This window comes from Podarcis melisellensis, assembly GCF_964234715.1.
Source record: "Podarcis melisellensis genome assembly, chromosome: 15".
Classification (NCBI taxonomy): Eukaryota; Metazoa; Chordata; class Lepidosauria; order Squamata; family Lacertidae; genus Podarcis; species Podarcis melisellensis.
The window spans coordinates 10,432,142-10,460,104 of record NC_138532.1 but is presented as its reverse complement, the minus strand read 5'-3'; the positions used below and the strand labels follow the sequence as shown (position 1 = coordinate 10,460,104).

Genomic DNA, 27,963 nt, shown 5'->3' with positions numbered 1-27,963 from the left:
TGTTCCACTCTGACTGGAGTCTCCCATCTTCCTTCTCTATGCAGTAGTGCCAGGATTATCATTATTTAGGCCTGTATTTAAATGGGACTATATATGTGACCTTTAGGTCCTTGCTTTCTTTCTGTCTCCTTTCTTGCTAGGTATGAGGGAACTTGTCAATTTCAGTTTCTCATTTTTCCAATCCTAAATTCAGTTCTCTATACAGTGGTACCTCGGGTTACATATGCTTCAGGTTACATGCGCTTCAGGTTACAGACTCTGCTAACCCAGAAATAGTACCTCGGGTTAAGAACTTTGCTTCAAGATGAGAACAGAAATTGTGCTCCGGCGGCGCAGCAGCAACAGGAGGCCCCATTAGCTAAAGTGGCGCTTCAGGTTAAGAACAGTTTCAGGTTAAGAACGGACCTCCAGAATGAATTAAGTACGTAACCAGAGGTACCACGGTACTTATTTCTGCTTTAGTTTGCAAGTAAAAGGCAGCATAGGGGTAGAACCCCCATGGAAATTCACCAGCATTTTACTTCACATTTCCAATTTACACATTTTGTGTATACGACTTTGCCTAACAGACACATTTTTGCAAAGCAATTTTCCCTAATATACCAGTAATGCATTTTTGTATGTTACTTTGTAAGCTGCCTTATAATTAGAGGGGGCATTTAAAATTGTCCCCTGAAAGAGGAATTTCTATGCGCCATAAATTTGACGGGCTGTCTAGTCCCAAGTCGGATTTAAAGATACACATAGGAACATAAGCAACATAGGAACCCAGTCAGAACCCTGGCCGATCTAAACCTTCAGACAGGGGACATTTCTGCCTTACCTGGAGATCAAACCTAAGACCTTATGCATGCAAAGTTTTACCAGGAACCTCTTCCTTTTCTAGGATTATGGCTGCATGCACGCCATATATTTAAAGCAGAAACACCCCGAAAGAATTCCATGGAACTATAGTTTGATAAGGGTGTGATGGGTAAACTACAGATCCCATGATTCTTTGAGATTGGTGCATGGTATGTGCTCAGCCAATGTTACCTGCTTCTGATCCTTTTGACTGTTGGTTGATGCCTGTGGAATTGGCTCACTATCTGGCCTGGCCCATGCTACACACCTGTGGCCTCACCACACTTACAGGCAGCTCCTCCTTGTTCCAAAACATGACTGCTTGGGGATGGGACCAGTGGCGGAGGAAGCCGCTCAGACATCTGAGGCAGGATGCCCAGAGGCAGGACACACCACCCATAGGGCAGGGCACACCACAGGGCCTCTGGAGTCTGCCTGCCTCCTCTCACTCAGGTGCCCTACAGTTGGGGGGGAGGCAGTGGGCGAACTGTTTGGGCAGGGCGGAGCCGGCATGCTCACCCAAGCCATCGCGTCTCTCCCAGGAGCAGTGGCGTAGCGTGGGTTGTCAGCACCCGGGGCAAGGCAAGTAATTTGCGCCCCCTAACCCCTAACCTGCCGCCGCTGCTAGCTTCTTCTTGCTGCTGCCTGGTCTGGTCTGGTGTGGTTCTCTCCCGCGCTCAGCGCTGCGCTGGGCGGCCGCTGCACTGTCCCTCCCCCAGATAGTCCCTCGCTCTCTCTCCGCACTGCACGCCTGGCACCCACCCCCTCCACCCGGCGGCTCGGATCGGATTCACACAGCCAGCACTGCAGTGAGAGAGAGTGAGTGAGGCAGGTAGGGGCAGAGAGCTGCGAGTGCGAGCGTGCCCCCCCAGATGTTGCGCCCGGTGCGCCCGGCCCCCCCTGCACCCCCCACGCTATGCCACTGCCCAGGAGAGACGTGTGGCTCAGGTGCGCTGCAGGCCCCACGGTGAGTGCCGCCTGGCATTTTGTCACCCCCCTCAGTGGTGAGACCCGGGGCAGCCCACACCTACTGCACCCCCTTCCTCCGCCACTGGGTGGGACACCCTTTCCCACACACCATGAACTCTGGATGCTCTTATGCCACTGAATTCGAGGAGACTGCATGCAGAATACAATTGCAGTTTTGTTCTCCAGCATTACAGAGCATCAAGGGCGGACTTTCAAATTTCAGCAGCACCCTGTGCAAGGCCAAAATTTGGTGCACCCATCTCTCACCTTCCATTCTACTCGTGCGCTACGCCATAGTTGTGATGCTCTGTGGTAGCCCCCCAGCTCTGCGCCTAGTGGGGGGGGGGACCAGTCACGCTGCCCTAAACCCGCCTCTGAGAGAATATCTGGCCAGATGGGACATTCTGGGCTTACACTGCAGTTTCTGCACTTAGCAGCTCCAAAAATACTGAAATTAAAATGCATTGCCGTTTTTGAAATGTGCCTTTTGGACCAGGAGACATTTGCTGCTGCTGTTTCTACCATTGACTTACGCTCCTTGAAGGTTTGTTTTGCGATGAAATGGGGCTTTTAACGTGTGTATATTTGTACAGAAATATACTTGTTAGTTTATCCAGCTGCGCTGGATAAAATTCTGCATTCTTTACAAGAAAGGTACTATTCTACTGAGGAGAATGAAAAACAGCATACAGACACCATTTCATGGGCACATTTCATGACAGGTTTATATGTTATACAATAGAACACTTGTGGCAGCCAGGCCTTCTGACCAATTACACCAATTTGTACCAGCTGCACTGACAGCCTAATTATTTTCATACCCTATTTCCAGTAGGCTTTTAAAGCCATACAGTGTGGTTTGGGACCAAGTTGTCTAAAGAACCATCTACACCTGGCATAAGCCTCCCTGTGTACTAACATCAGCACCCGAGGTTCTGCTTTTTTAAGACCTGTAAGATTAGAAAGTACCGGGAACATGGCCTTTTCTGTGGTGACCCCACTGCTTTGGAACTCCATCTTTCAAAACATTAAAGATGGTTCAGGTGTGATTACAAGTTAGCATTGCCTACCTGAGGGTAAGCTACTTCCCATGGTTGCAAGTTAAATCCATGTGCACTGCCCTGACGTTAGGCTGGCATGGACGTATCATAAATGAACTATTCTGCTCATATGCAACTGCATAGTGACTGTATGGAGAACCTCCAGTTTCTCCATACCATAGAAGAGGTACAGTTTTGCAATGCTATATGGGGTGGACATAGCGGGGGGGGGGGAGAGAACCTAACAACGCAAGACGAGAACCCCAAACTGGGTCTTTGTTGTCACCAGCTTGTCTTGATCTGAAAAGGGGGAAAGTCAAATATAATAATTGGCTGTTGTTGGGCAGGGTAGAATACTGAGGGTGGGATAATATAATGGATTGGAGTCTCTTAGAGACTCCTTTTACAAATCTCAACTGGCTGTAATCCTGTTCTTACTTACCTGGGAGTAAGACCCACCAAATACAGTGGAATTTACATCCAAGTAAATACACATAGGATTGCCATTGCTTTGTACTCCACTCCACACTGTAACGCAGGTGTAAGGTTTGATAAACAAAAACAAAAAAGATACGACAGGGGCAAGTTTAAAAAGATTTTTTTATTTTTTTATTCTTATTATTTTTTAATATAAAAGGGCCCCTGGATCCATAAGCAGGATAGCAGGAGACAGAGGAAAAAGAACCAAAAAAAGTGGGAAATAAACAATATTATGACAGTGAGGAGAGATAATCTGGGTCAAATGTCTGTATGAGCTGAAATCAGGTGGATCAAGCTTTCTGTAGTTGTTGCTGAGGGATGCCCAAGACATTACATTTTAAAAACAGAATGGACCCGTCTTCAGTAAATCTTAGGAGCTTCCAGACTGAAGCCTGTTACTTTCCCACATGCAATTGCAACTCACCTTGCGCCCTGTGGCAGGTTTAACAGGCTTGCAGGTGGAGGGGGCTGGTTTCATCCCACTATGTCCCATGCACACTAGTGGACTGATCACAGGTGGGCAAGCAGTGTCCCAGCGAAACGACTTCCCCCTGACCCAAGTGCTTACCTATCTGGTTATTCATCGCACACATCCCTTTGAGGTGTGCAGAGCCCTGGAGCTGAATTTGTTCCAAGGTCTGTTACTTGCTGGTCTGTATATTACTGTCTGTAATTGCGGTCTGTATATTACTTGCTTTCCAGAATCATTGAAACAAGGGTGGGATCCAGGCAAGGCGAGCTGTACCCAAGCACACAACTCTCGGGTCATAAAATGCTTTACGGCCTTTGCTTGCTCTATTGGGCCCTGTTCAGTCTCAAGCTCCTTCCATGTTAATGGTGACTGATTCTTTTTTTTAAAAAACGACATAGAGATGGTCCCGGATATCTGTCTCTGTGGAAAGGACAGTTTGGACTGGCGACAGTATTGGGACCAGATTGCAAGCTTGGATTTAAGCCTGCGACCCTAAATCTGGAGAAGGTGGAAAGAGCCGGAAATAATGCAAAAACCTGACTTTTCACTTATGAGGACCCCGGTCTGTGCTCAAGCTGACTCAGAAACTCACACAGAAACCATTAGTGTCTTGGAAACCAGAGGAGGAGGAGGAGAAGATGGGGGAATGTGTCTACTCAAAGTTGCCTTCGCTCATCAGTGGCTGATAACAGCAGCTTGAACTGCACCTTCCCAACCCATTTACTGAGGAAGAAACCGTACTTTGCAACTAGATGCCATTCTGCCCAGATCCCTGCTTCTTGAGCTGTCCAACGAAGAAAAGAAAGAAAGCAAAACTTATTCCCTTCCGGACTTCCCATCCCTGCAACACCACCTCTCCAAACCGCCCCCCCCCCCACTGTACTATGAGAAGCTGCTTATTGCATAAATTGAAACCCTCCCCAGAGCTTGCAGGAGTGGAGAAGGTTTTAAGGACAGAAAGGAGAGACTATTTTGGCATGGTTATTGTGTTGTGTAGAGGCAGAGGTTCGGAGGAACCCGGCACCACTCCATTCCCTCCCCCTTCCCCACCCCACCCCCAGGAAAACCTTCCGTCTTCTGGTTCTGCTTCCATGGCACACCCTGAAACACCTCAGCCTGGCAGTGGGTGGAGGGGGCACTTCCCAGGCCGGTGGCATCCCTTTCACGGTCCTTTCGCAGCGGCATTTCATTGGCCAATCATGCACGCCATCTTGCACGCGACTGCCGAGATGAGGGCCGCTCCCCTGCCGCTGCCTTCCTCCGACTGCAGGAAGGTGATGTCGCAGTCCGGTGTAAGTTGCCTGACTGCTGCGTGGAACCGATCTTTGAAGCTGGGTCAAAAAAGAGAGAGATAAAGACAAGGGGAGAAATTGAGAAGGGAAATCCGCCTCTCTACATAAATCTGTCTGGGCTTTAGGAATGGACATACGTTGACGATTCTCTCTGTTCCTTGTTTTTCTCCACAGCAGGTTGCAGATTTATTATTGTTTTTTAAGTCCTCACGAAAATTAATCAGTATTTTAGTGCGCATATATATATATATATACAGTCATACTTCGGGTTGAAGTCGCTTCAGGTTAAGGCTTTTTGGGTTGTGCTCCATGGTGACCCGGAAGTAACGGAATGCATTACTTCCGGGTTTCGCCGCTCGTGCATGCGCAGACGCTCAAAATGACATCACGCGCATGCGCGGAAGCAGTGAAACTCACCCCGCACAGAGGCAGACGCGCAGTCGTGTGTTACGTTCTACTCAGGATGCGAACGGGGCTCTGGAACAGATCCCGTTCACATCCAGAGGTACCACTGTACATGCAATTTTGGCTAATATACACATTTTGGCAAAGCACTGTAATCTAATATGATGCATTTTGTATGAATTTTTCACTAATGCATTCATGCGCACGCTTTTATCTGCACTATTGTACACATTACTTGGTTGGAGAACTGCACTGCAAATTTCGGACAAGAGAACATTTCCAAAGATGGCTAGGTTTCACTTCATATCATGTTTTGGAAAGGGCAAATTTACCTTAAAATACGAAATGTATCAAATCCCCTCCCAACACTACTGAACATTGAGACCTTCTCCAGAGACCTATCTCTAAATGTCCTCTGCCAAGCAGACCTGGTATCAGCACCTGACATGCTAGGCCGGGTTCCAAGGCACTGGTACTTCGACAGAACCCACTGGAACTGGACCCAGTGGTATGTAGATGTTGCTAGATAAACAAATAGAATAATAAATATAGTAAGCAGTTTTGCACAGCTTTGGGGATGTGGAGCCTGCACAGAATTGTCTATGCTAACTAACAGCAGTTCTCCGGGATTGCAGGGAGCTTCCAGACTGTTGCTGTTTTCAAGCAGGATCCAACCACACACCAGCATATTCAGGTTGCATGATTGCAGTTGACTTACGGTCTTACACAACAAATCATCTTCCCTAAAGGTTGGACTTTTCGTGGTAGGGAAAGCGATGGTGAAGTGTGGGGTAACACTCGCTTTGACACATGAATATCTAACTGGCCTTCAAGCAAATCAGGATGAATTCTCAATACATAGGTCATCTAGAATCCCTACCTAGAGATGTGAGGGATGGAACATGGGGCCTTCTACATGCAAATCAGATGCTATGTTCCATTTCCCATACCCCCAACAAATCACAAGATACAGACATGTATATTCTATTAATCCAACCAGTCAGTTGACTAAACTACCGTATTTTTCGCTCCATAGGACGCACTTTTCCCCCTCCAAAAATGAAGGGGAAATGTGTGTGCATCCTATGGGGCGAATGCAGGCTCCTTGGCTTTGTGGCGACGCGCCTGACCTGGATGCCGGAGGAGGAACAGAAGGGTCTCCTTCAGCAATGTGCCTGTCCTGGCTTCTGCCTTAGCCCTGTGCAGCCTCTTCAGGCAGGGGGAGCCTTCATCCCGCTGCCCTGAAGAGGCTTGGCGTGGTTATCCCAGAAGCCAGAACAGCCACACGGTATCCCAGAAGCCAGATCCCTCTTGCTGTTCTGGCTTCTGGGATTCAGAATAATTTTTTCTTGTTTTCCTCCTTCCAAAACTAGGTGCGCCCTATGGTCCGGTGCGCCCTATGGAGCGAAAAATACAGTACTCGTTATGCAGACTGTTTCAACAGCGCTGATATCTGGTGAGGGGCTGTGCCCCTTTCTCCAACAGGGATTATTTCCAGGTTTCTAGTTTAGCTCAATTCGGCATTCAGTGAACAGTGCCAAAAGCTGCCTCAGCTTGCGGACGTGCCCTTCATGGTGTGTCTGAGACCCCAGTTCATAGATTTAAGCTTCGACCTGGACTCTGAACACAGACTCGGGGAGTTTCCTCTTCCAGCTATTGTCTCTTACCTCCTGCCTAGCAGCGTGAAGCTTGCTACCGCCACAGCACGGTGCTGCTTAATGAACAGCGAGACTATTTTATGAGGCCAAATAATAAAAACATGGGCAAATTGCTCTACCACCCCACTGCCAGAGGTGCCATTGTCAGATGTCTGTGGTGACCCCCTTCAAATCGACTGAACAAAAGCCAAACTAAATGTTATATGCAGGTGCACCTCTGACCTTTTCTCTGCCTTCCACTTTCTTCTGGGTCTTCCCTCTTCCCCAATCCATCCTTGCCGCCAAGAGGTCCAGCGACAGACATTAATTTGCAAAGGTAAACATACATCTGGAACCCCATGAAAGGGGAAGCAGCCGAGGGGAGTTGCAGCATAAAAACAGTAGGTGGGGGAAGAGTTAAGCGCTCTTTTCCTTCCCCAGCTGCTCCCCAGGCAGGATTCTCTACTGAAACTGCTTTTCCTTAGAAAAAGCAACAACCAGAGTCTAAGTGACACATATACACATAATATTCTATTCCTATACCGTATGGGCCCTTCCAGAATTTTCTTAAATTGAGCATTAATCATGTTTTGTGCTTATGATGGTACCAGGACAGTTATACGCATTGCTATTTTTCCAGAAAAAGAGATGCTGGAACACCTCCCTTATTCTGTTATAATGGCAATGGCACACATCTGAGAGGTGCCGGAACCAGGCAGAGGGCCTTCTTGGTAGTGGCACCCACCCTGTGAAATGCCCTACCATCAGATGTCAAGGAAATAAACAACTATCTGACTTTTAGAAGGCATCTGAAGGTAGCCCTGTTTAGGGAAGTTTTTAATGTTTGATGTTTTGTCATTTTTTTGTTATTATTAATAATATTCTGTTGGGAGCCGCTCAGAGTGGCTGGGAAAACCCAGCCAGATGGGATGGGGTATAATTAATCTATTTATTATTATTATTATTATTATTATTATTATTATTATTATTATTATTGAGTTCTGGTGAGTTCCGGCTGGGAAAAAGCCCTTGTTACATGCAATCTCATTTTCAAAATTGCCTGCAAACGTTTCTAGACGAACGTACTGCTTTGTTTCCAATCGGTGCATGTCTTGTAGCTTCCAGCTGAAATCCTGGAACTTTTCATACAACGGGCAATGTGTGTGTTGTCCTGCTTTTGTTGCGCTACAGAGAGAGCTCCTTCAGATGGCAACTAGGGAACCACTAACAAAGTGGAATGACGATTGGTTGGTCTGGTGTAAATTCACTACTAATTCACAACTTTATTGCAGCAGCAGCATGCAGCAGAATACACCCACAAACAAAACCAAGGCCGCCATTCTGGAGGGCCTCTGTATCGTTGCAGATGTTGAGGGGTTGTCCCAATTTCTATATAGCCCAATTAATAACAATTATAAAAAGATATTATTCCCAGCACTCTTAACAAACTGCAGCTCCTGGGGTCCCTTGGGGGGTGGGGAAGCCACGTGCGTTCAATGTACATTGTGGATGTCCCCAGAGCTGCCATTCCATTTCCACCTTCAAGCAGAACAGCAGTGGCTGTGCACTGCTAAATCACCAGTGTTTAGAGGCGTGTGGATAGTTAAACATCTGCTAATGAATCGTTTGGAAAGGCCCAGGCTTCTCTAGAAGCCTCATGATATAGCCAGACTGTGTAGGTAGGTCTCACCTGGGGTGGAGCTTGTAGACGGAGCCATCGACGCCCACTGTGATCTTCAACGTGTCCTCGCACCTGCTGTCTCTCATGCGGTTAATGACACCGGCCAGCCCGGCTGAGCACATCTGCGCAGCCCTCGTAGAGACGCTCTCGCACGCCATACGGACAATGTCACAGTCTGTTACAGAGGGCAACAGCCCAAAGGATGTCAAGATGTTGTAAATCTGCTTACGGTCACCGGGATCACTGGGAACGACAAGTACAAGGGCTCTCACTACTGTCATCGTGGAGGGGGCTGGCATGTCTCATCGCCCCAGGTCTCAATGGAAAACCAGAAGCAGGAGGCCACAAACCTGTGCGCTTCATCTCATGATTTGCACTTCATAAGACTGGAGGGGGAGAGAGAATGTGGTGGCTGTGGACCAGGTGCTAATGCAATTTGTTTGCCTCCTAGCAGGAGAAGAGCAAGGGCTTGTGGGGCACAAATTGCAACCACCGCAGTAGAGGTTGTTTTGGGTTTCACCATGCCCTGAGCCACTTGGATGTGGTATGCCTCTGAATGCCAGTGGCTGGGAATCCAAAGTGAGAAGAGTGCTGTTGTGCTTCCAGGATTCCTGTAGGCACCTGACTGGCCACTGTGAAAATAGGATGCTGGAATAGATGGGCCATTGGCCTGATCCAGCCAGCTTCTCCTGTATCCCTATGTTCTTAATGTAGAAGCTGAATGTGAGCAGCTTAGTTCTGTCCATACAGAGCAGGAACAGAACTCTTTGAGGGCCTGACTATTGTCCTTGTTAATTTTACTCATTTGATTTCTTCCAGCTGACTTCTATGAACCCCCAACTGACCCACAAGAGCCTGGAAGAGATAATTGGAGCCATGAGAGCCGGCCAGGTGAGTCAATGCCCAGTGTCCAGGGTGGACTGCTTGCCCAGATCTGCTAGCCTTAAATGGCAGTCTAGGCAGCTCCTAATGTTGGCCAGCCCTTCCCTACTCTAAATTTTCCAACCAGTGGGAATGCAACCACTGTGTGCCAGCATCTGAAGATGTTCAGACTAAAGAGATGAACTACTTGCGCTGGATGGTAGTGGAATTCCTCAAAAGAAGTTTACATAAGAAGCTGCCTTACACTGAGTCAGGACATGGGTCCATGTTGCTCGGTATTGTTGATGCTCTCCAGGTTTTCAAGCGGTTGTACCTGAAGATAAAGGTAAAGGTACCCCTGCCCGTACAGGCCAGTCTTGCCAGACTCTAGGGTTGTGCGCTCATCTCACTCTAGAGGCCGGGAGCCAGCACTGTCCGCAGACACTTCCAGGTCACGTGGCCAGCGTGACGAAGCTGCTCTGGCGAACCGGCACCAGCGCAGCACACGGAAACGCCGTTTACCATCCCGCTATAAAGCGGTACCTATTTGTCTACTTGCACTTAAGGGTGCTTTCGAACTGCTAGGTGGGCAGGAGCTGGGACCGAAAGACGGGAGCTCACCCCGCCGCGGGGATTCGAACCGCCGACTATGCAATCGGCCAGTCCTAGGCGCTGAGGTTTTACCCACAGCGCCACCTGCGTCCCCTGAAGATACCAGGGATTAAACCTGGGACCTTCTGCATGCAAAGCAGATGCTCGACCATGAACAATGCCCCTTTCAAGGTAAAAGGTAACGGTAAAGGACCCCTGGACGGTTAAGTCCAGTTAAAGGCGACTATGGCATTGCAGCGCTCATCTCGCTTTCAGGCCAAAGGAGCTGGTGTTTGTCCACAGCTTTCCTGGTCATGTGGCCAGCAGGACTAAACCACTTCTGACGCAACGGAACATGATGATGGAAACCAGAGTGCACAGAAACGGCGTTTACCTTCCGGCCACAGCGGTACCTATTTATCTACTTGCACTGGTGTGCTTTCGAACTGCTAGCTAGTAGGAGCTGGGACAGAGCAACTGGAGCTCACACCATCGCACGGATTTGAACTGCCAAGCTTCTGATTGGCAAGCTGAAGAGGCTCAGTGGTTTAGACCACAGCGCCAAGAGAGCTCTGTTAGCAATTCCTCATCATTTGGCAAAGGTCTGAGGTTGGGGGATAGTGGTATAGCTTCAAATTGGATTAGGGACTGTGTGTTGAGGTTCTTGCATTGCAGGGGGTCAGATTAGATGACCCTCAGGGTCCCTTCCAACTCTAGAGTACTCTGATTCTATATTTAGGAATATAGGAAGCTGCCTGGTACTGAATTAGACCATTAGGCAGCGAGGAAGAGAAGCAGAAGGCCAGGAGGCGCCAGATCGCAGAAGTGGGTCCCTTGCTGGGGGTGTGGGCTTGGAAATGCCCTACTATGCCTAACCCTGACACCAACCCTGGGCAGGTGAAGAGAGAGAAAGAAAAGAAATACCTTAAAGAAACATACTACCTTTCAATTTGTGAGATAAAGCGAGTTTCAAAAGATCCTCTGGTTTTTAGCTTCTCTGTTGCTTCTCCATTGAAGAGCAAGTTTTCATTGACAAGTTTTAATAGCACTAGCCGTACGATCTCTCCCATATACTTTCCTCCTATGATCTTCTCATACCTGGGGAAAGGGAATATTAAATCACTGGTACATGTCGTTTGGGGTTGGGGGCAGGACTTGTTAGATGACATAATTGCAGCTTGTTTTAGCAAAACCCTCTCAGATATCAAGATTGATTGTTCAGCAATAGATGCTATTTTCTCTGAGCTGCAGGAAAAACAACCACCTCTCCCTCTTTGCTGGACTCTGCACATTTTTCTCGCCAGAAAATATGTGCAGGAGAGGATGAGTCAGCTGCATCTCAGAAGATCCCACAACTGCGACACATGCCTTACTCAGGTCTTTGGGGACACTACAGAGACCAGAAAGCAACTCCATGGATGAAATGCAGTCACTATGCCTAGATTCAGATCATGTTCCTTCTGTTTCTCCATGCACACCAACCGATTCCCACATCTGCTTTTAAAATTAGTGTGAACAGAGATCAGGTTCGCCATAGGGAATATTCCCCCTGATTTCAAACCATCCATGAGCTGCGCTCGGCTGATAGGGCTAGGCCAGGCTTCCCCAACCTGCTGGTGCCTTCCAGATGTTTAGGATTCCAACCCCCATCCTCTCTGACCATCGGCCGTGATGGAGATGGAGTCTGACAACATCTGGGGATGTACTAGGTTGGGGGTGCCTCAGCATTAATGACCGCTCAAAGGCATCCTCTCTGTCTCATCCACAATGAGAAGTGTGAAACTCAAGAAAGCAATAAACATTAATTTTATCAGTCATATTCCTTACAGCTGCTGACCGGGGTTAAGTGAGGTCTCATCCACCACACGATCATACTCCAAGAGGAACTCGTCCAGCTCCCCTGATGCTCCAAAGGCTCCCCATTCGGTGTTTACACACATCCGACCTACATCCCCTTCCACAAGCTCTACATTCTGCATCTCTTCCATGTAGCAAGCGTTGCAACCTGTGCCTGATAGAATGGAAACAGAGAGAATTCACCACGTTCAGACAATGCATGAGAGTAACTCTGGCACAACCTTCGTATGAAATTGTTCTAACAGTTCTTACATATGCAGTTGCTGTGTGTGTGTGTGTGTGTGTGTGTACTGTGAAATCACTTCAACATTCTTCATGGGAAGCAAGTCATAAATAACATAACAACAACAACCTTTCTTGTTGTTCATGGTGGGTTTTCCAGCAGGAAAGTCTCAGGGCGCAAATGTACAGAATGACTGACAGGTGACATCAGATGACTTCACGTGACTGGCTAGCAAGTGGAGTTTGCTGGAGAGCTTAGGCTTCTCTATGGGGTGGCCTACTGCAAATATAACGCCGATTCTGAAAGAACTGCATTGGCTGACTCTATGCTAGTGAACCTGCTTCAGGGTACAGAGACTTACAAAGCCTTATACTACCTGAGGTTGGGATACCTGAGACAATACCTTGTCCTGGATAGGCCTGTCCATTTGTTAAGATCCACCAAGGAGACTTTCTTGGCTGTGCCATCTTTAACTGAGGTCTACAATATGGCAACACAGCGGGTAGCCTTCTTAATGGTGCCACCCTGGTTTTGGAACTCCCCCATGTGATATGACTGGCATCTACTCTACTAAGCTTTAGATGCCTACTGAATTCCTGGTTCTTTGGCCAGGCTTTTAGTGGAATCTGATGCCAGTATTAGTGTTTCTAGTTGTCTGGCCGTGACCCATCTGCTTTTCTTTATGTGATAGATAGTTAGAGAGACAGACAGACAGATAGGTGATTGATTGATTGATTGATTGATTGATTGATTGATTGATTAAACAATTGATAGATCAATAGAGTTCCTTTGAATTTAAATAGACAAGAACTAGATATCTAATGATCACCAATAATGCACCAGTGGGAAGCAGTGGCGGACCTACATTTTGGGGGGCCCAAAACTTGAACTGTCATGGGCCCCTCTTCGCAACCAACTATGAGGACCACTATTATCCTCTTCAGTGGAGTTGTTCCGTGACAGATCACCACACCTTTACAACATCTGTCAAACTTCGGGGTTGTTGTAACAAAAAATTAGAGTCGTGCCACTCAAATTGGGTCAACTAGGTAGGCCCAGATTTTTTTAAGCAATGTGGACCAAAGTTGCTTGTGGGGCCCCTCAGGAATCAGGGCCTTTGAAGCTTAAGCTTCATTAGTTTTATAGTAGATCCATCTCTGGTGTGAAGACTGCTGAGAATGGTAATAGCCAATGCATTGTTTCAGCTTTAGCCTGTCTGCTGATATCTAAGGCCATTTATCAACATTGTTGTTGGCATCTGTCTGCCTCTGGGGGTGGAGTCAAACTGCTGAATTAGCAGTACCAAAGTGACCTCCCCAGAGTGCAAGCCTGGGCAGTGTGCAAGGAGGTCCTGGGCTGCCCAGACGACAAGTCTGCCCCCCCCCCCCGGTCTTGCTGAGCTGATCCAAAGGAAAGCAGAGCAATGTATTTGATACCAGTTTGGCTGCAGGAGCTGCCAAAAGGAGGCATATGCCATCCAACCGTCTTAGGGACTCCACTTGGGATTTGTGTAGGGCTTACTCCTTAGCCTTTTCTTCTCCTGAAGATATTCCCACAAGGCAGCGGAGGTTTAGGATCAGAGTTTTCCTTCTCCTAGATGGGCTGCCTTACCAGGTTGACAAGTCCCATCTGCCCCTCACTTTCCTCTACAGCATGTACAGAAACCGCCTTCTTGACCATTGGGCCCACTACTGATCTTATCCACTCAATCTGCCCAAGCCTATATTCACACGCAGGGGAAGTCCCTAACTCACCGAGACCCATTGCCTACTCTCACCTGGCTTAGCCAGAAAGTCAAATCTGTTTCCCAGGGTGTGGTCGCTGTCACATTCTGACAGCTTCTAGGAGCCACAGGTGAGGGCTGAGTGCAGGGTGGGGACCAAAGGTGGACAGGTACCCCAGAAGGAGCATGACATGTCCCGCACAAGTGTTAGAAACAATGGCTTACACAAGAGACACAGCAGATGCTTTGTATACAGATGGTCCCAGGTTAAACCCCCAGCATCTTCAATTGAAAGGATCAGGTAGCAAGTGATGAGGAAGACCCTCTGCTTAAGACCTTGGTGAGCAGTAATATTACACAATGCTGGGCTAGATTGTACAAATTGGATGACCTGTATAAGGCAGCTTCCTACATCCCACAGAAAGCTATGTCCAATAAATAGAAATAAGAATTAAAGCCCCAGTTTGAAGCTGATTGTGACCAGGTGCATATTAAGAAGGAGAGGTGACCTACCCACTATCATGCCAACTTCACATTGGTGATCCTCATAGTAGCAGGATATCATCGTTGCCACTGTGTCATTGACCATTGCGACTACGTCCATCTCAAAGTCCTACAAAGGGGTGGAAAGAAGCACTGCGACTAAGAGAAGCACAGATAGAACAGGTAAAAAGGTAAAGGTAAAGGATCCCTGGACGGTTAAGTCCAGTCAAAGGCCACTATGGGGTTGCAGTGCTCATCTCACTTTTCAGGCCGAGGGAGCCGGCGTTTGTCCACAGACAGCTTTCCGGGTGCTGTGGCCAGCATGACCAAACCGCTTCTATCTGCCACAGCAGAACACCATGACAGAAACCAGAGCGCATGGAAATGCTGTTTACCTTCCCACCACAGCAGTACCTATTTATCTACTTGCACTGGTGTGCTTTCGAACTGCTAGGTTGGCAGGAGCTGGGACAGAGCAACGGGAGCTGACCCCGTCGCGGGGATACGAACTGCCGACTTTCCGATCAGCAAGCCCAAGAGGCTCAGTCGCGTCCCCAACAAATGCAACAATCCTTCACCATGGAATACTATAGTGCCATAATACTCTTGGGAAACTGGAAGTAAGTGTGTGTGGCTGAAACACGTGAAAGGAAGGAAAGGTGGCTGTGCACACTGCAGCACATGATGCGGGTGAGACTCCAGACACTTGCCATTGCATCTTGCCCAGAAGTATTGACACATGCAAATTTGGATAGGAAGATAGGAAGCTGCTTTTGGGGTCCATCAAGCTCAGTATTGTCAACACAGCCAGCCAGCAGCTCTCCAGGATTTCAAGCCAGGGGGAGGGGGACTTTCTCTCTCAGCCTTACTTGGAGAAGTGAGGAATCGAACCTGATGTTCTACCGCTGAGCCATGGCCCGTCCCCAAATCTGTGAATCCTTTAAGGACAAGTGGCAACCGTTTTGTGCACATCCAATTGATGCACGACTGCCAATGCACAGGATCTTTCATACCCAGAAGAGGGCAGAACAGGGGCAGGGCAGTACAGGAGTGGAACAGGGCAGAATAGGGCTGGGTGGGCTTTTGCAGACTCTCCTGACACACCCAGGGGCCAGGAATGGAAACCCTGTGCAAAATGGTTGCCACCTGTACCTGACAATACCTTTGGCTAGGGGCTTCTCCACACTTAACTTTTGCCCTGCTTGTTCCACGTACAGGCCTGTGCTTTGCCAGTCCATGTCTGAGTGCTCTTCTTTTTGCCCCAGAGCTTTCCCTGCAAAAACCCACTCTCTAAAGCTGAAGAACAACAAACAGCAATTCAGGTTTTCAGCAGATTGCCATCAGCTTTGATTCAGCTGTAAAGAGCAGGTTTTCGCAGAGAAGGCTCCGTAGCAAAAAAAGAAAGCATTTTCAGATACAGAACTTTAAAGCACAGATCGTGCTGAGAAAGTATGGAGGAAATGTAAGTCTGGAATAAGTCCAAAGTTAAAAGAAGCAGATAAGATGTGGTGGGAAAGAACCTGTGCGAGAGACTCTATTGAAATGCTGCCAGTCACTGCGTGAGCTAGATGACGGATGGACAGACAGACTGACCTGGTATAAGGGAGCTTCTTACAGTCTTACGAAGCAACTGAGAAGAAATAATGAACTGAACAGCAAAACACAGTTTTCATCTCACCCCTCGCCGTTTGATAGCATCTCTCAAAAGCCCAACTACGTTGTTCCCTTCAGCTCCTGACGCTTTAAAGCCTTTAGTCCAGTTCAATAGGATCCCCTGCAGACCGAGAGGTTTAAAGGATCAGAAGAAACATCCTGAAATAAGCAAAATCTCTTTGGCGAAAATTATCCCTGCATTGGGTCAATGCGATGTAATCATCATCATCATCATTAACTGATGTGTGGAAAGCAACAGGATAACAACTGGAGCAATGGACAGGTGTGGAAAAGCACCCTTCCAGAATCTGGAATGATTGTACATGACTATCAGTGACATGTGTGACATCTTTCTGCATGATGCTTCTGCTATAAATTCTGGAAAGTTGTTGATTTGCTGTGCATTTGGACAGTGCTCCCTGGCTATATAGTTATATTTCTTACATTCACCAGGCTACCATTATGAACAACTCATGGAGAAAGAGAGAGCATTGAGAAGGGAGCCCCCCACTTCCCAAATCCCACCTTGTCGAGGTCTTCATGTCGAACAGGGAAGGAAAACGTGAAGCCCAGAGGTAGTTTTTTGTGTTTCATCTGATGTTTGTCTAGGAAGTCGGAGATGCATTCTGAGATGTAATCAAAGAGCTGGGGAAGAAAGACACACACACACAAAAAAAGTCCATTGCTGTTTGGGGGAAAAGGAGGGAAAACGTTCAGCAATCTGCCTTAGCTTTCCACAAGCAGTTCTGGAGGTACATGGAGGGATGGATGAATCTGTCAATTTCGCTCACTCTGCAACATGTCTTTGATGCAATAATAGTGTGTAAGTGGTGGGTTTATACTGTTCACACATAATTCTGCTTTATTAGCTGTTCTGTGAGGCTTCCCCAATGCACATCTGTCCCCTGGAGGGGCACTCTTGTGCTATAGTGCAACAAAAATGGGAAAGCACGGAACCTGGAAAGTTTGTGGCATAAAAAGTAACATGATTTCACCGGAAAACTATGAGGCATGCATTGCTTGGAAGCGAAGCAATATGTCTGCCCCCTCTCTTCCACCTGTGCGTGCCTTGTATCATCCCCAAATCTCCTCTGGAGGGGCAGATTTAGAGGGCACGCAGAGGGAGGAGAGAGGGTGATAATTGTGTTGCACAAGGACAAATCCTTGTGCTGGTGGAATGACCTGTTCAGCGCTACGTTGACTCCAACATTTTATGTCTAACCATTTTTCTCATGGCATAAGCATTCATCAGATGCAAATGGAGTCAACTGAGTTTGTCTTGCAATGCAAGATCACAGTTTGGGTTTAGACAAAGGGTATGTCAATTGTCCTGGACAGTTGGAGACATCTGTGGAAGGTTCTGAATTGAGAGTGAGAGCCATTATTTGAAAGGGTTTGAACTCAGGTCCAGGCCAGGCCCAACATTTTGCCCAGTGGACTACATTGCCTCTGAGTCTGACGCTGTGGCCTCCCTCCTTCCCAAGGGCAAGCCTCCTCCCATTCCTGAGCACCTGCAAGTCATAATGCAATACGTAACCTGGTTGATTTCACCTGCTCATCTGACTCACCATTTCAGCTGTTCCCGTCATGGCATCCTCCGGTATGGAATACATCTGGTGCTTTGTCTTCACATTCCATTGTTTTTCTTCACCTTCACCCACTTTCACCAGCATGACTCGGAAATTGGTGCCCCCGAGATCCAAAGACAGAAAATCTCCCACCTCTGCAATCCCAGAGTGTGACATGTCAGTTTAGTCTTTGGGGGACCACCTGGGCTAGGTTGCCTTGTACACAGATCCTAGAAGAACCCAACTCAACTGCAGGGTTGTAATTAAGAGGCAGGGTGGTTCATGTCAACACCAATGGTGACGGGGTGTTTGCCTGACTTCTATTTTCTAAAGGCAAGTGTGTAAGAAAAAGCCGAGAGAATTGCCATTTATGACCAGTGGTGGGTGGCTGGGGACCACTGGAATTGGTAGGACAGAATGGGCACCTGGGCCATTGCATAGATGAATATAGTGTGAGCCTTGATCCTAAGAAGGTGGGAGCTATTTCAGGAATTAGCCCACCAGAATCCATTGTTGAGTTGAAAAGCTTATTGGGCATGGTACAGTGTTGAGGCAGATTTCTACCAAAACTGGCAAACATACTACACTGCTTAAATCAGGCATGGCCAAACTTGGCCCTCCAGCTGTTTTGGGACTACAACTCCCATTATCCCTAGCTATCAGGACCAGTGGTCAGGGATGATGTTTAGCCATGCCTGGCTTAAATGAATAGAGGAGCATCCCAGCCAAGCTCAAACCCCTTTTTGTGGAATGAGAAAGACTCACACAAAGGCTTAGACCTTTGTAGAAATTGAATTGTCATTCCTGCTAAGATGAGACAAGATGTCTTAGTGAAACTCTGTGAAGGGTACCAGGGCATCATCAAATATAGAGAGCGTGCAAGACTATGACTGTCTACACATTACCGGCTTAAATATTTTTCTGCTGTATTTCAAACCAGATTCATAAATCATTGTACACATCAGCATGATTTGATGTGTTTCCCAGTCACCTGCTGTCTGTCCATATCAGTGGGCAGAAGGGTGTGTGTGGATGTGCTTATGGAATCAAATCAGATTGTAGCTAGTTTAGTGAGAAATGTAGCAAACCACAGTGATTCTCAAGAAACTATGGGATAGATATGGATTGCGGTTAACATTATGTGTACACAGTTTCACAAACCAGCAATGGAAGCACACTGGGTGAATAGTAAATGGGAGTGTGTACACAGCACTCAGGAAGAGTGCATATATAACCTTGATTCCTAAGAGCTGGTTGAGAACTATCAACCTATATCTTTGTTGAATAACGATTATAAACTTTTTGTAGATATATTAGTTAATAGGTTGAAAGCTGTATCAAAAGAGGAAATCCATCAAGATCAGGCCGGATTTTTGCCAGGAAGACAAATGAAAGATAGTATTAGAAATATAATTGATGTAACAGAATTTTTAAAAGTGATAAATGAAAAACAAGCAACCTTCATGTTTTTAGACAGAGAAAGCATTTGATAATGTCTCCTGGGACTTTATGTTTAAAGTTTTGGAATATATAAGTTGCAGAGACACTTTTATAAAAGAGTCAATGCAATATATACAGAACAATCAGCAAAACTGATAGTAAATAATGTATTGACGAACAACTGTAAAATAACTAAAGGAACTAGACAAGGCTGCCCGCTGTCACCTTTATTGTTTATATTAGTTTTAGAAGTTTTGGCACAAAGAATAAGATGTAATCAAGAAATTAAAGGAATAAGGGTGGGACAGAGACAATATAAATTAAAAGCATTTGCAGACAATATGGTGATATCTGGAGAAGAACCAACAGAGTCAATTCTGAAAGCACTAGAAGAGATTAAAAAATGGAGAAATAGCAGGTCTTAAAAACATGAATGATGAGAGTAAAAATAAACTACAAAATATATCAGATCTAAAGATTGAAAAGAAGGCTAAATATTTAGGTGTATGGTTAACAGCAAAGAATATAAATTGATATAAAGATAACTATTTGAAAACTTGAGAGGATATTAAAAGAAATTTGCAAATAAGGGGTAGAATGAAACTTTCATTGTTGGGTAGAGTGCCAACCATAGAAATGAATGTATTACCAAGGATGTTATTTTTGTTTCAATCAATACTGATGATTGGCAAGACAGATTGTTTCAACAAATGACAAAAATATATTTCTAAATATATCTGGCAAGGGGGAAAAACTGAGAATAGAATATAAAATACTGATAGATGCAAAAGAGAGAGGTTTCTCCCTGCCGGATATGAGATTATATTATGAAGCATCTTGTCTGTGCTGGTTGAAGAATGGTTATTATTGAAGAATTACATATTTTAGATTTGGAAGGTCATGATAACATTTTGGCATGCTTATTTGTGGTGAGAAAAGATACATAAAGGTTTCACCAACCATATAATTAGGAAAAATTTGTATAGAATATGGGATAAATATAACATTTATTGGATACTAAAATGCTACTTTGGCTTTCACCTTTGGAAGCCATAGTGGTGAAAAAGAAAAATATGATGGAAAGTTGGGGGATTTATTGAAATTTGCTAAGAGAGGATGGTGGAAAATTTAAATTAAAAGAGCTTAAGGATTTATCGGGGTGTTAACAACATGGTTACAATATCATCATTTGAATGAAGTATTTAAAAAGGATATGAAGCAGGAGTTTGGGGAACAACTATCACAACCAGAGAGAGATCTGTTAAACTGTAATGTTAAAGTGATATCTAAGATGTATAAGATGTTATTGGAATAGGAGACAAAGAACGAACAAGTGAAATCTTCAATGTTACATTGGGCAATAGATATTGGTCATAACAGAAATAGAAGCATGGGAACAATTATGGAATACGGATATAAAATTTACAGCATGTTATGGTTTAAGAGAAAATTATATGAAAATGGTATATAGATGGTACCTAACACCTAGTAGATTGGCAAAAATGTATAAATAAAAATCGAATAAGTGTTGGAAAAGGTACCTTTATCCATATGCGGTGGTCTTGTAATAAGGTTAAAGCTTACTGGGAAATGATATATAATGAATTGAAAAAGCCGTTTAAGATAACATTTGTAGAAAAACCCAGCAGCTTTCCTTTTGGGCATCATGGGATCAGAACTACCTAAACAGTACATAAATTTATGTATGCAACCACAACTGCAAGAATGTTATTTGCCCAAAAATGAAAGGAAGAAAAGGTCCTGAAGTGAGAAGAATGGTTACAGAAATTAATGGAGTATGCAGAAATGATGAAACTTACTGGAAGAATAAGAAATCAAGATAACATTTTTATTTTTAGAAAGGAATGGAAATGGTTTATTGAGTATTTACAAATAAACTGTAAACAGATCGAGACATTGGCAGGATTATTGTAAAAACCTGCAGTTTCAAAAACATATCCGAGATATATATGAGAATAGATGATTAGAAGAATAAGTTAAGATAATTTGGAGTATGCAGGAAAGGATGAAAATAAATGTAAAGAACCACAAAAAGAGGGCGAAGGGAGTCGAAGTCTGAAATGTTAGAATTATGGCTGAATAATTGTTGTAACGTTTATAAATAAAATTATATATAAAAAAAGGAAATAGTAATGTTTCTGCCACTAGAATAGAGCCACTCAGCAAAAGAAACCACTTTTACTCCATTACCGGACAGACCTTAGAAAAGAGTTGGAACAGACATTTATGAATTACATGAGCATAAGTACCCGGTTGCTACGTATATAGACTATTTTTCTAAGTATCTAGCACACATGTTTGATCTTACAAATTCTATCACCATCAGTTGTTTAAAGACTGTATTTGTCAGACAGGGGCCTGATGAACTTGTAACAAATAATGCCCCACAATTTGCAGAGAAGGAGTTTTCCCAGTTCACAAAGAAATATAATTTTAGCCACATTGCCAACACTACCTACAAGCCAATGGGGAGTCACAAAGAGCAATCCAAACCACAAAGCAGAGCCTGAAAAAAGAAGATCCATTTTAAGTGAGTGATAGAGCAACTGCAATTAACGCAACCAACAGCCCAGCATAGTTGTTAATGGGTCAACAACAAAGAAGCAGTTCTGACCCTGGAAACAGACCTGTATCCCCAGTGGCCTGATCTGAAGGAAGTCCATGTAGCAGATAAAAAGGCAGAAAAGCCTATATAAGTTACAGTTTGATAAACACTACGGGGTAAAAGCATTACTAAAACTACATCCTGGTTCACAGGTGAGAATAAAACTTGACAATCAGAGGTGATGGTCAGAACCAGGGGCAGGGGCACTATTTGATACCACAATCCAATGCTGTGATGACCAACAGTGATACATTTAGAAGGAGCAGAAAACACGTGAGACTTGTGGCAGAATCATATCCAGCCATACAATCAACAAGTTTAAGGACAGAGCTAGCAGGAGAACAAAGCTTCAATAGACCAAGATCCTGACACATCAGCAGTGCAGATCAGGAAATGCACAATACAGAGACTAATCATTCTTTAGATCGAAATAGCAACCAATTACAGAGCAGAATAATCCCCAGGTGCTATTAGAGCTGACTGACAGTCTAGTCATCACCTCAGGGTACAAAAGTTACTAAGGGTTGTTCATGCAACTCATTGTTTCGCTCAGTTGTTTGTAAATGTGGTGAAATGGGATCCTGAAAGGGCAGGCTAGGGCATGGGAAGCGAAGCTAGATTAGGACTAAAGCACAAATAAGTTCTGCATTGGTGAGTTTATTAGGGCTACTGTATAGTCACTTTTATACCATAAAAGAGTTACTGTTAATCTACTGCAGTCTCTGACATTCATTAAATGGGCTAGCAACCTATAATGAGAACAGCTCAATTATAGTAAACATTGGATCAGAGTCAGGGCATAAGAGTTCAGAAGACGTACTAGCAGAAGTGGTTCGTTGGATGGGGTGGAGCCACAAAGCTCCCAGTAAGTGGGTCACTGTTGCTTCCTGGAAGGTGAAGGGGTGAAGAAGCAGTAAGGTCAGTGCAGCACAAATGCACCGGCAGAGCCTATTCAGGGCCCCTGCCAATGCATTTGCACCATGCCAATCTCCTTGCCACCTCTCCTCTCCCCCATTTCATCCTGGTAAGCAACAGTGACTCACCTGCCAAGAAGCCCTGTTTGGTGAGCTGCTTCTGGACAATAGCATGGTCGTGGGGAACATCTGGCCATTTAGATGCTGTTGGAGTACAACTCCCATTATCCCTGGCCATTGCCCAGGTTTCCTGTTGCCTAGATGATGGGAGTTGAGTTGAGCAACTTCTAGAGGGCCACAGGTTACCTACCCCTATGCTAGTATCCTTGGGTTGGTTTTAGATCAGACCTCCTGAGCTGCACCAAAATGATACGACCACCATTGTTGCTTACCTGATCCCTCAGGGGTAGAGCGTACATAAGTGGGCAGCATCTTCACAGAGGCTTCCTCGTGTGTCTCCAGCTTCAGGCCCCGGTCCATTTCCTTCTGCATCCGATGCATCACCTTCTTCAGATCCTGTTCCTGTAGCCGGAATTCTGAGAGGATCTGCTCCACCTACATGAGAAGACACACAAGCAAATGTCCAAGAAGATGGGTACAGTATAGCATGTGTCAACAGAGTCACTTAAAGGGTGCAGGTGGAGTCTGCATGCCACCACTTCATGTTGTAATGATTCCTTCAATTCCTGTCCTATATTAAACTCCTGCTAGAATTATGCAAGGATTTGGGTGGCCTCGTGAACAGGGTCAATGCACTCTACCTATCACCACTGGCCTTCATTTGCTGTTTATGTAGAAAACAGTAGGTCAGCATTTCTGATCCAAAAAGGGTGCCACTTCTCAGACTCGAGCCAGCTTTTTTTCTGCCCTATGCATAGCCCACAGGACAGTCAAGGGGCAGCAGCTCCTATACTCCAAGAGATTGTGGTCTGGAATTTCCATGTTTTGTTCACTCATTTTATCATTATTATTTGCTGGGAATCCCAGTCAACTGCATTCCTTGCCTTTTCCCTTCCAGTGCTTTCTCTGTCATCCTCCCAACTTTTTTTAGACCTGATTTGTAGTTATCTTTTTCCTATGCTAAAAAGGAACTGCAACTCTAACATGTATAGTGTGGAGTGGCATAGCTGACAATTCCATCGAGGATTTTCAAGGCCATTGTGCCTTTAATTAATAGAGACTCTCCAAGTGTCCCTATTTTCCAGGGATAGTCCTGGATTTACAGAAGCTGTCTCAGTTTCTAAATTGATCCCAGAATGTCTCACTTTTCCTTAGGACGTCCCTATTTTCCTTAGGAATGTCCCGGAATGTCTCGCTTTTCCTTAGGACGTCCCTATTTTCATCAGTGAAATATTGGAGGGTATGGAGTTATGCAACCTTCGAGCCAAGGAGATAAGTAACAACTTTTAGAAGACATTGGAAGGCAGCCCTGTATAGGGAAGTTTTTGAATGTTTAATGTTTTGTTATGTTTTTATATATGTTGAAAGCTGTCCAGAGTGGCTGGGCCAACCCAGTCAGATGGACAGGGTATAAAATTATATTTATTATAATTATGGAATAGGATGTCCCTGTTTTCATCGGAAAAATGTTGCAGGGTATGTTAGTAGCTTCCTCCTTGCAGCTTCTGCCCATTGTATTACCGTATTTTTCGCTCTATAAGACGCACCAGACCACAAGACGCACATAGTTTTTGGAGGAGGAAAACAAGAAAAAAAATACTCTGAATCTCAAGAGGGATCGCTGCGCAGTGAAAGCAGCAATCGCTCTTGCTGTTCTGGCTTCAGTGATAGCTGCGCAGCCTGCATTCGCTCCATAAGATGCACACACATTTCCCCTTACTTTTTAGTAGGGAAAAAGTGAGTCTTATAGAGCAAAAAATATGGTACTTCTTGTTTAGCAACATAGCAGCATCACTTCATTCCATCTTAATTATTCAGTGCCTGTTCCTGAACTTAGATGGATCAGTTGTCTGACCTGATACAACCAGCTCCAACATAAAGTGATGTGTGTGTGCGTGTTAAGCCTCCCCCAGGAATTACTCAGACCCACCTCCTGCTCTGAAAATGAATGCCTCTGAATAACAGTTGTTAGGAATCGCAGGAGGGGAAAGTGCTGTGTTGCTTAAATTCTGCTTGTGGGCTTCCCATAGACATCTGGTTGGCCACAGTGAGAGAAGAATGCTAGACTAAGATGGGCACTTGGCCTGATCTAGCCGGACTTTTTATGTTCTTAATATCAGTTGTAGAGCACTTGCTTTGCACACAAAAGGTTCCAAATCCCTGGCATCTCCAGGTCACACTGGGGAAGAACCCTGCCTGAAACTCTGGGATACCATAGTGAGCAAAATGTTTCACATGTTCTTAGGGGATATCACTGTAATCATGAAATGACTTATACTTGCAAAATCATATTGAAAAAATCAGAATTCCTATTAGAATAAACAAGTTCCATTATAAATACTGAAATACTAAATAAGATGGATAACAATGTGTAACAGAAAAAGAAGTAGAAAGTTGGTTTAAAAGTGTGTGAAAGAAAGTAATAGAAGTGGAAAGAAATTGCAATTGAGTAGATTGGAAGTCTAACACAAGGGTGGGGTGAGGGATGGTTGTGGGAAAAGGAAGTATCTATGGGATTGAGTGTGGGTATGTATGAATATTTTTAAGGATTGTATGAAATGTATGTTTGTCTGTATATTCGTAATATGTATGTATTAATGTTGAATTATTTTGATAAGAATAATAATAATGAAATGACCTGTAATAATGGCAACACACACACACACACACACATGCATTATCAAAGATAATGTGCTTCATTTACAGTTAAGAATGCACAAGCATGTTTTAAAAAATCTCTCTTCCTTGCCTCCATATGCTCTCTTACATTATGCACAAGTATAATTGCTGCCAAACAGAAGAGTTAAGAAGGCATAAGTCAGCACTTCATCAATGGGGGAGAAAGAAACGCCAGGAAAACTCCGACCTCACATACTCTCCACACACAACTCCGACAACCACTACTTGGAAATGTGGATTTAAATCTTTGCCCCACATTTTTTCACTCTAAATCCCAGTTCTATATCTACGGAATGCTCAGAAGATCAGTGCCTAAATTAGCAGCCAAAGGACCTTGGGTCTTCTATTTTTAGCTTTTGGTTAGATGCCAGGTCCAAAAAGGGAAATTTAATTGATCGGCTCACTTGCTAAAAACTGGTGCAACAGGAACTAAATATAGTACAAACTCTAAATATTGACATTAGTTTTGGTATTTCATTTTTTTTGTAGCCAAGTGGCCTGGGATGGGGTCGAGAATACAATTGCGCAACATAGCATGCAACCTTTCATCACCTCTGTGATGGGGCCATCCAAAACGCTGTGTAAAGGGAAATGCTTTCACAATCACATCCATTCCTTGGCATCGTAATTCCATTCATATTAGTGACACTTGCTAACTGCTGCATATCCTAATTCAGAATGATACTTTTCCCTGAGAGAATTCTGCCTTTCTTTCAAATGCAGCACACTGACGCAGCAAAAGAGCTGAGACAAGGCATAATATAAGAAGAACTCTGTTGGTTAACTAACAGAATGTTAGTTTCCAGCAGCAGGTTGCCAGGCATCCTCAAGAACTCACCTCAATCCATGGAAGCCACTGTTGCCAACCAGAGCATTGCTAATCTCCCGCCCTGTTGACCTGTACTAGTTGTGTGCTATGCATGCATGCCTTCAGGTTGAGTCCTGCCCAGATTTGGCTTTTGTCATATCCCTCAAAGTGTGTTTAGCATGACTTGTGTTGGAATGCCCAAAGCTCAGTTTGGTCCATTGCATTCACATAACGGGGTTTGCACAGACTGATGCACCTGATGAAAATCAGGACATACCAGCTAAGAATTGTGAATGCCTTCCGTCTGCCTATCTATCATATTTGCCTTCTTCTCTGGGTTGATTGGGACAAAAATGTTGAATGGTGTCTTAAGATCCTGTGTCAATGTCACTGTGAAATCCCAGCCTACCTGGTCCTCAGTTCTGCTCAAAAGCTCACCGTCTTTCTCTCTGTGTGTGTTCCGAACTGGACAGTTGAAATTGACATGAGATTGGCACACACATTTCCAAAGCTGGGCCACAACTGCACTATACATTTAAAACAGTATCGCGCCATTTTAAACGGTCATGGATTCCCCCAAAGAATCATGGGAACCATATAGTTGGTTGAGAAATCTGATCACTCTTAGGAGACTCCTATTCTCATCATGGAGCTACATTTTCCAGAGTGGTTTAGCAATCAATCCCTCTTCGCAGACAACTCTAAGAACAGAAATTCTGTGAGGTGAATCGATGTCTCCTAAGAACTCTCAGCACTGTTAAGAAACTACAGCTCCCAGAATTCTTTGGGGGAAGCCATGCCTGTTTAAAGCGGTAATCATAGTGCTTTAAATTAATGAGGTGCATGTGGCCATAGTCAACAACATCTGGAGAATTAGAGGTTCCCCAGTACTTTTCTCAAGAGTTATGCATACTAACCATAATGAATTATTATTATTATTATTATTATTATTATTATTATTATTATTCACTCTGATCTTAAGAGTTACAACAGTGACCACAGTGAACCACCTTGGTATTTCTTCTTGAAATGAAAGACAGTGTATAAATAATTTTAATAATACTAATAATCAATGCATCTGCTTCTATTCCTAATTGAATTAAGCTATAAAAATCCGTTCCCCATTTTTAAAATGTCAAGTAAAGGAGGTTTCTGTGCCATCCTTGAAGTACTTCCTCCAGTCTCTGATGGAGAGCAGTTCAGAATGCCATGAAACAAGGAAGGGAAGGCACGCCTGAAATATAATCACATTCAAACATCATTTCTGGCCAGTTGCAAGCTTCCATTGTGCCCGTTTCTTGCTACAGGGACCAAATTACCACTTTAAAAACAGAAACGATGGATGCTTCCAGACAGGTGTTTATCATGGGATGCATGTACCACGTGCATGCGAAATGTTCACAATATCCACACAGCAGCCATGGCATCAAAACACTAATATTTCACCTCATTTAATCTGAATTTAGTCTTTCTGGGGGAAATCCAGTAAGTTTTTTTATTAAAAAAAAAAACAAACCTGTTGCAAATGCCCCATTTGCAATATCTGAATGGTGGCTCATAAGACTCTGTGTTGATAGCACAGTCACTGCTGGCCTTGC

General features: G+C 44.8%; 1 protein-coding gene across 5 annotated transcripts in view; it reads right to left on the bottom strand.

The window, feature by feature from the left end:
• Positions 1-4,357: 4,357 nt before the first annotated feature.
• GCK (glucokinase) overlaps positions 4,358-27,963 on the bottom strand; it is a 47,414-nt gene continuing 23,808 nt past the window's right edge. For 3 of the 5 annotated variants that reach the window (XM_081891031.1, XM_081891030.1, XM_081891029.1), the window contains 9 exons: positions 23,151-23,313; positions 17,779-17,933; positions 16,736-16,855; positions 16,236-16,331; positions 14,588-14,687; positions 12,099-12,282; positions 11,214-11,369; positions 8,829-9,062; positions 4,358-5,135 (listed from right to left, as the gene is read on the bottom strand). In XM_081891031.1, the coding sequence (XP_081747157.1) occupies positions 4,991-5,135; positions 8,829-9,062; positions 11,214-11,369; positions 12,099-12,282; positions 14,588-14,687; positions 16,236-16,331; positions 16,736-16,855; positions 17,779-17,933; positions 23,151-23,313 (1,353 nt within the window). In that variant the 3' untranslated portion in view covers positions 4,358-4,990. Of the gene's footprint in view, positions 5,136-8,828; positions 9,063-11,213; positions 11,370-12,098; positions 12,283-14,587; positions 14,688-16,235; positions 16,332-16,735; positions 16,856-17,778; positions 17,934-23,150; positions 23,314-26,109; positions 26,353-27,963 lie in introns of those variants that run through there. The other 2 variants (XM_081891032.1, XM_081891033.1) reach the window with 2 other exon arrangements.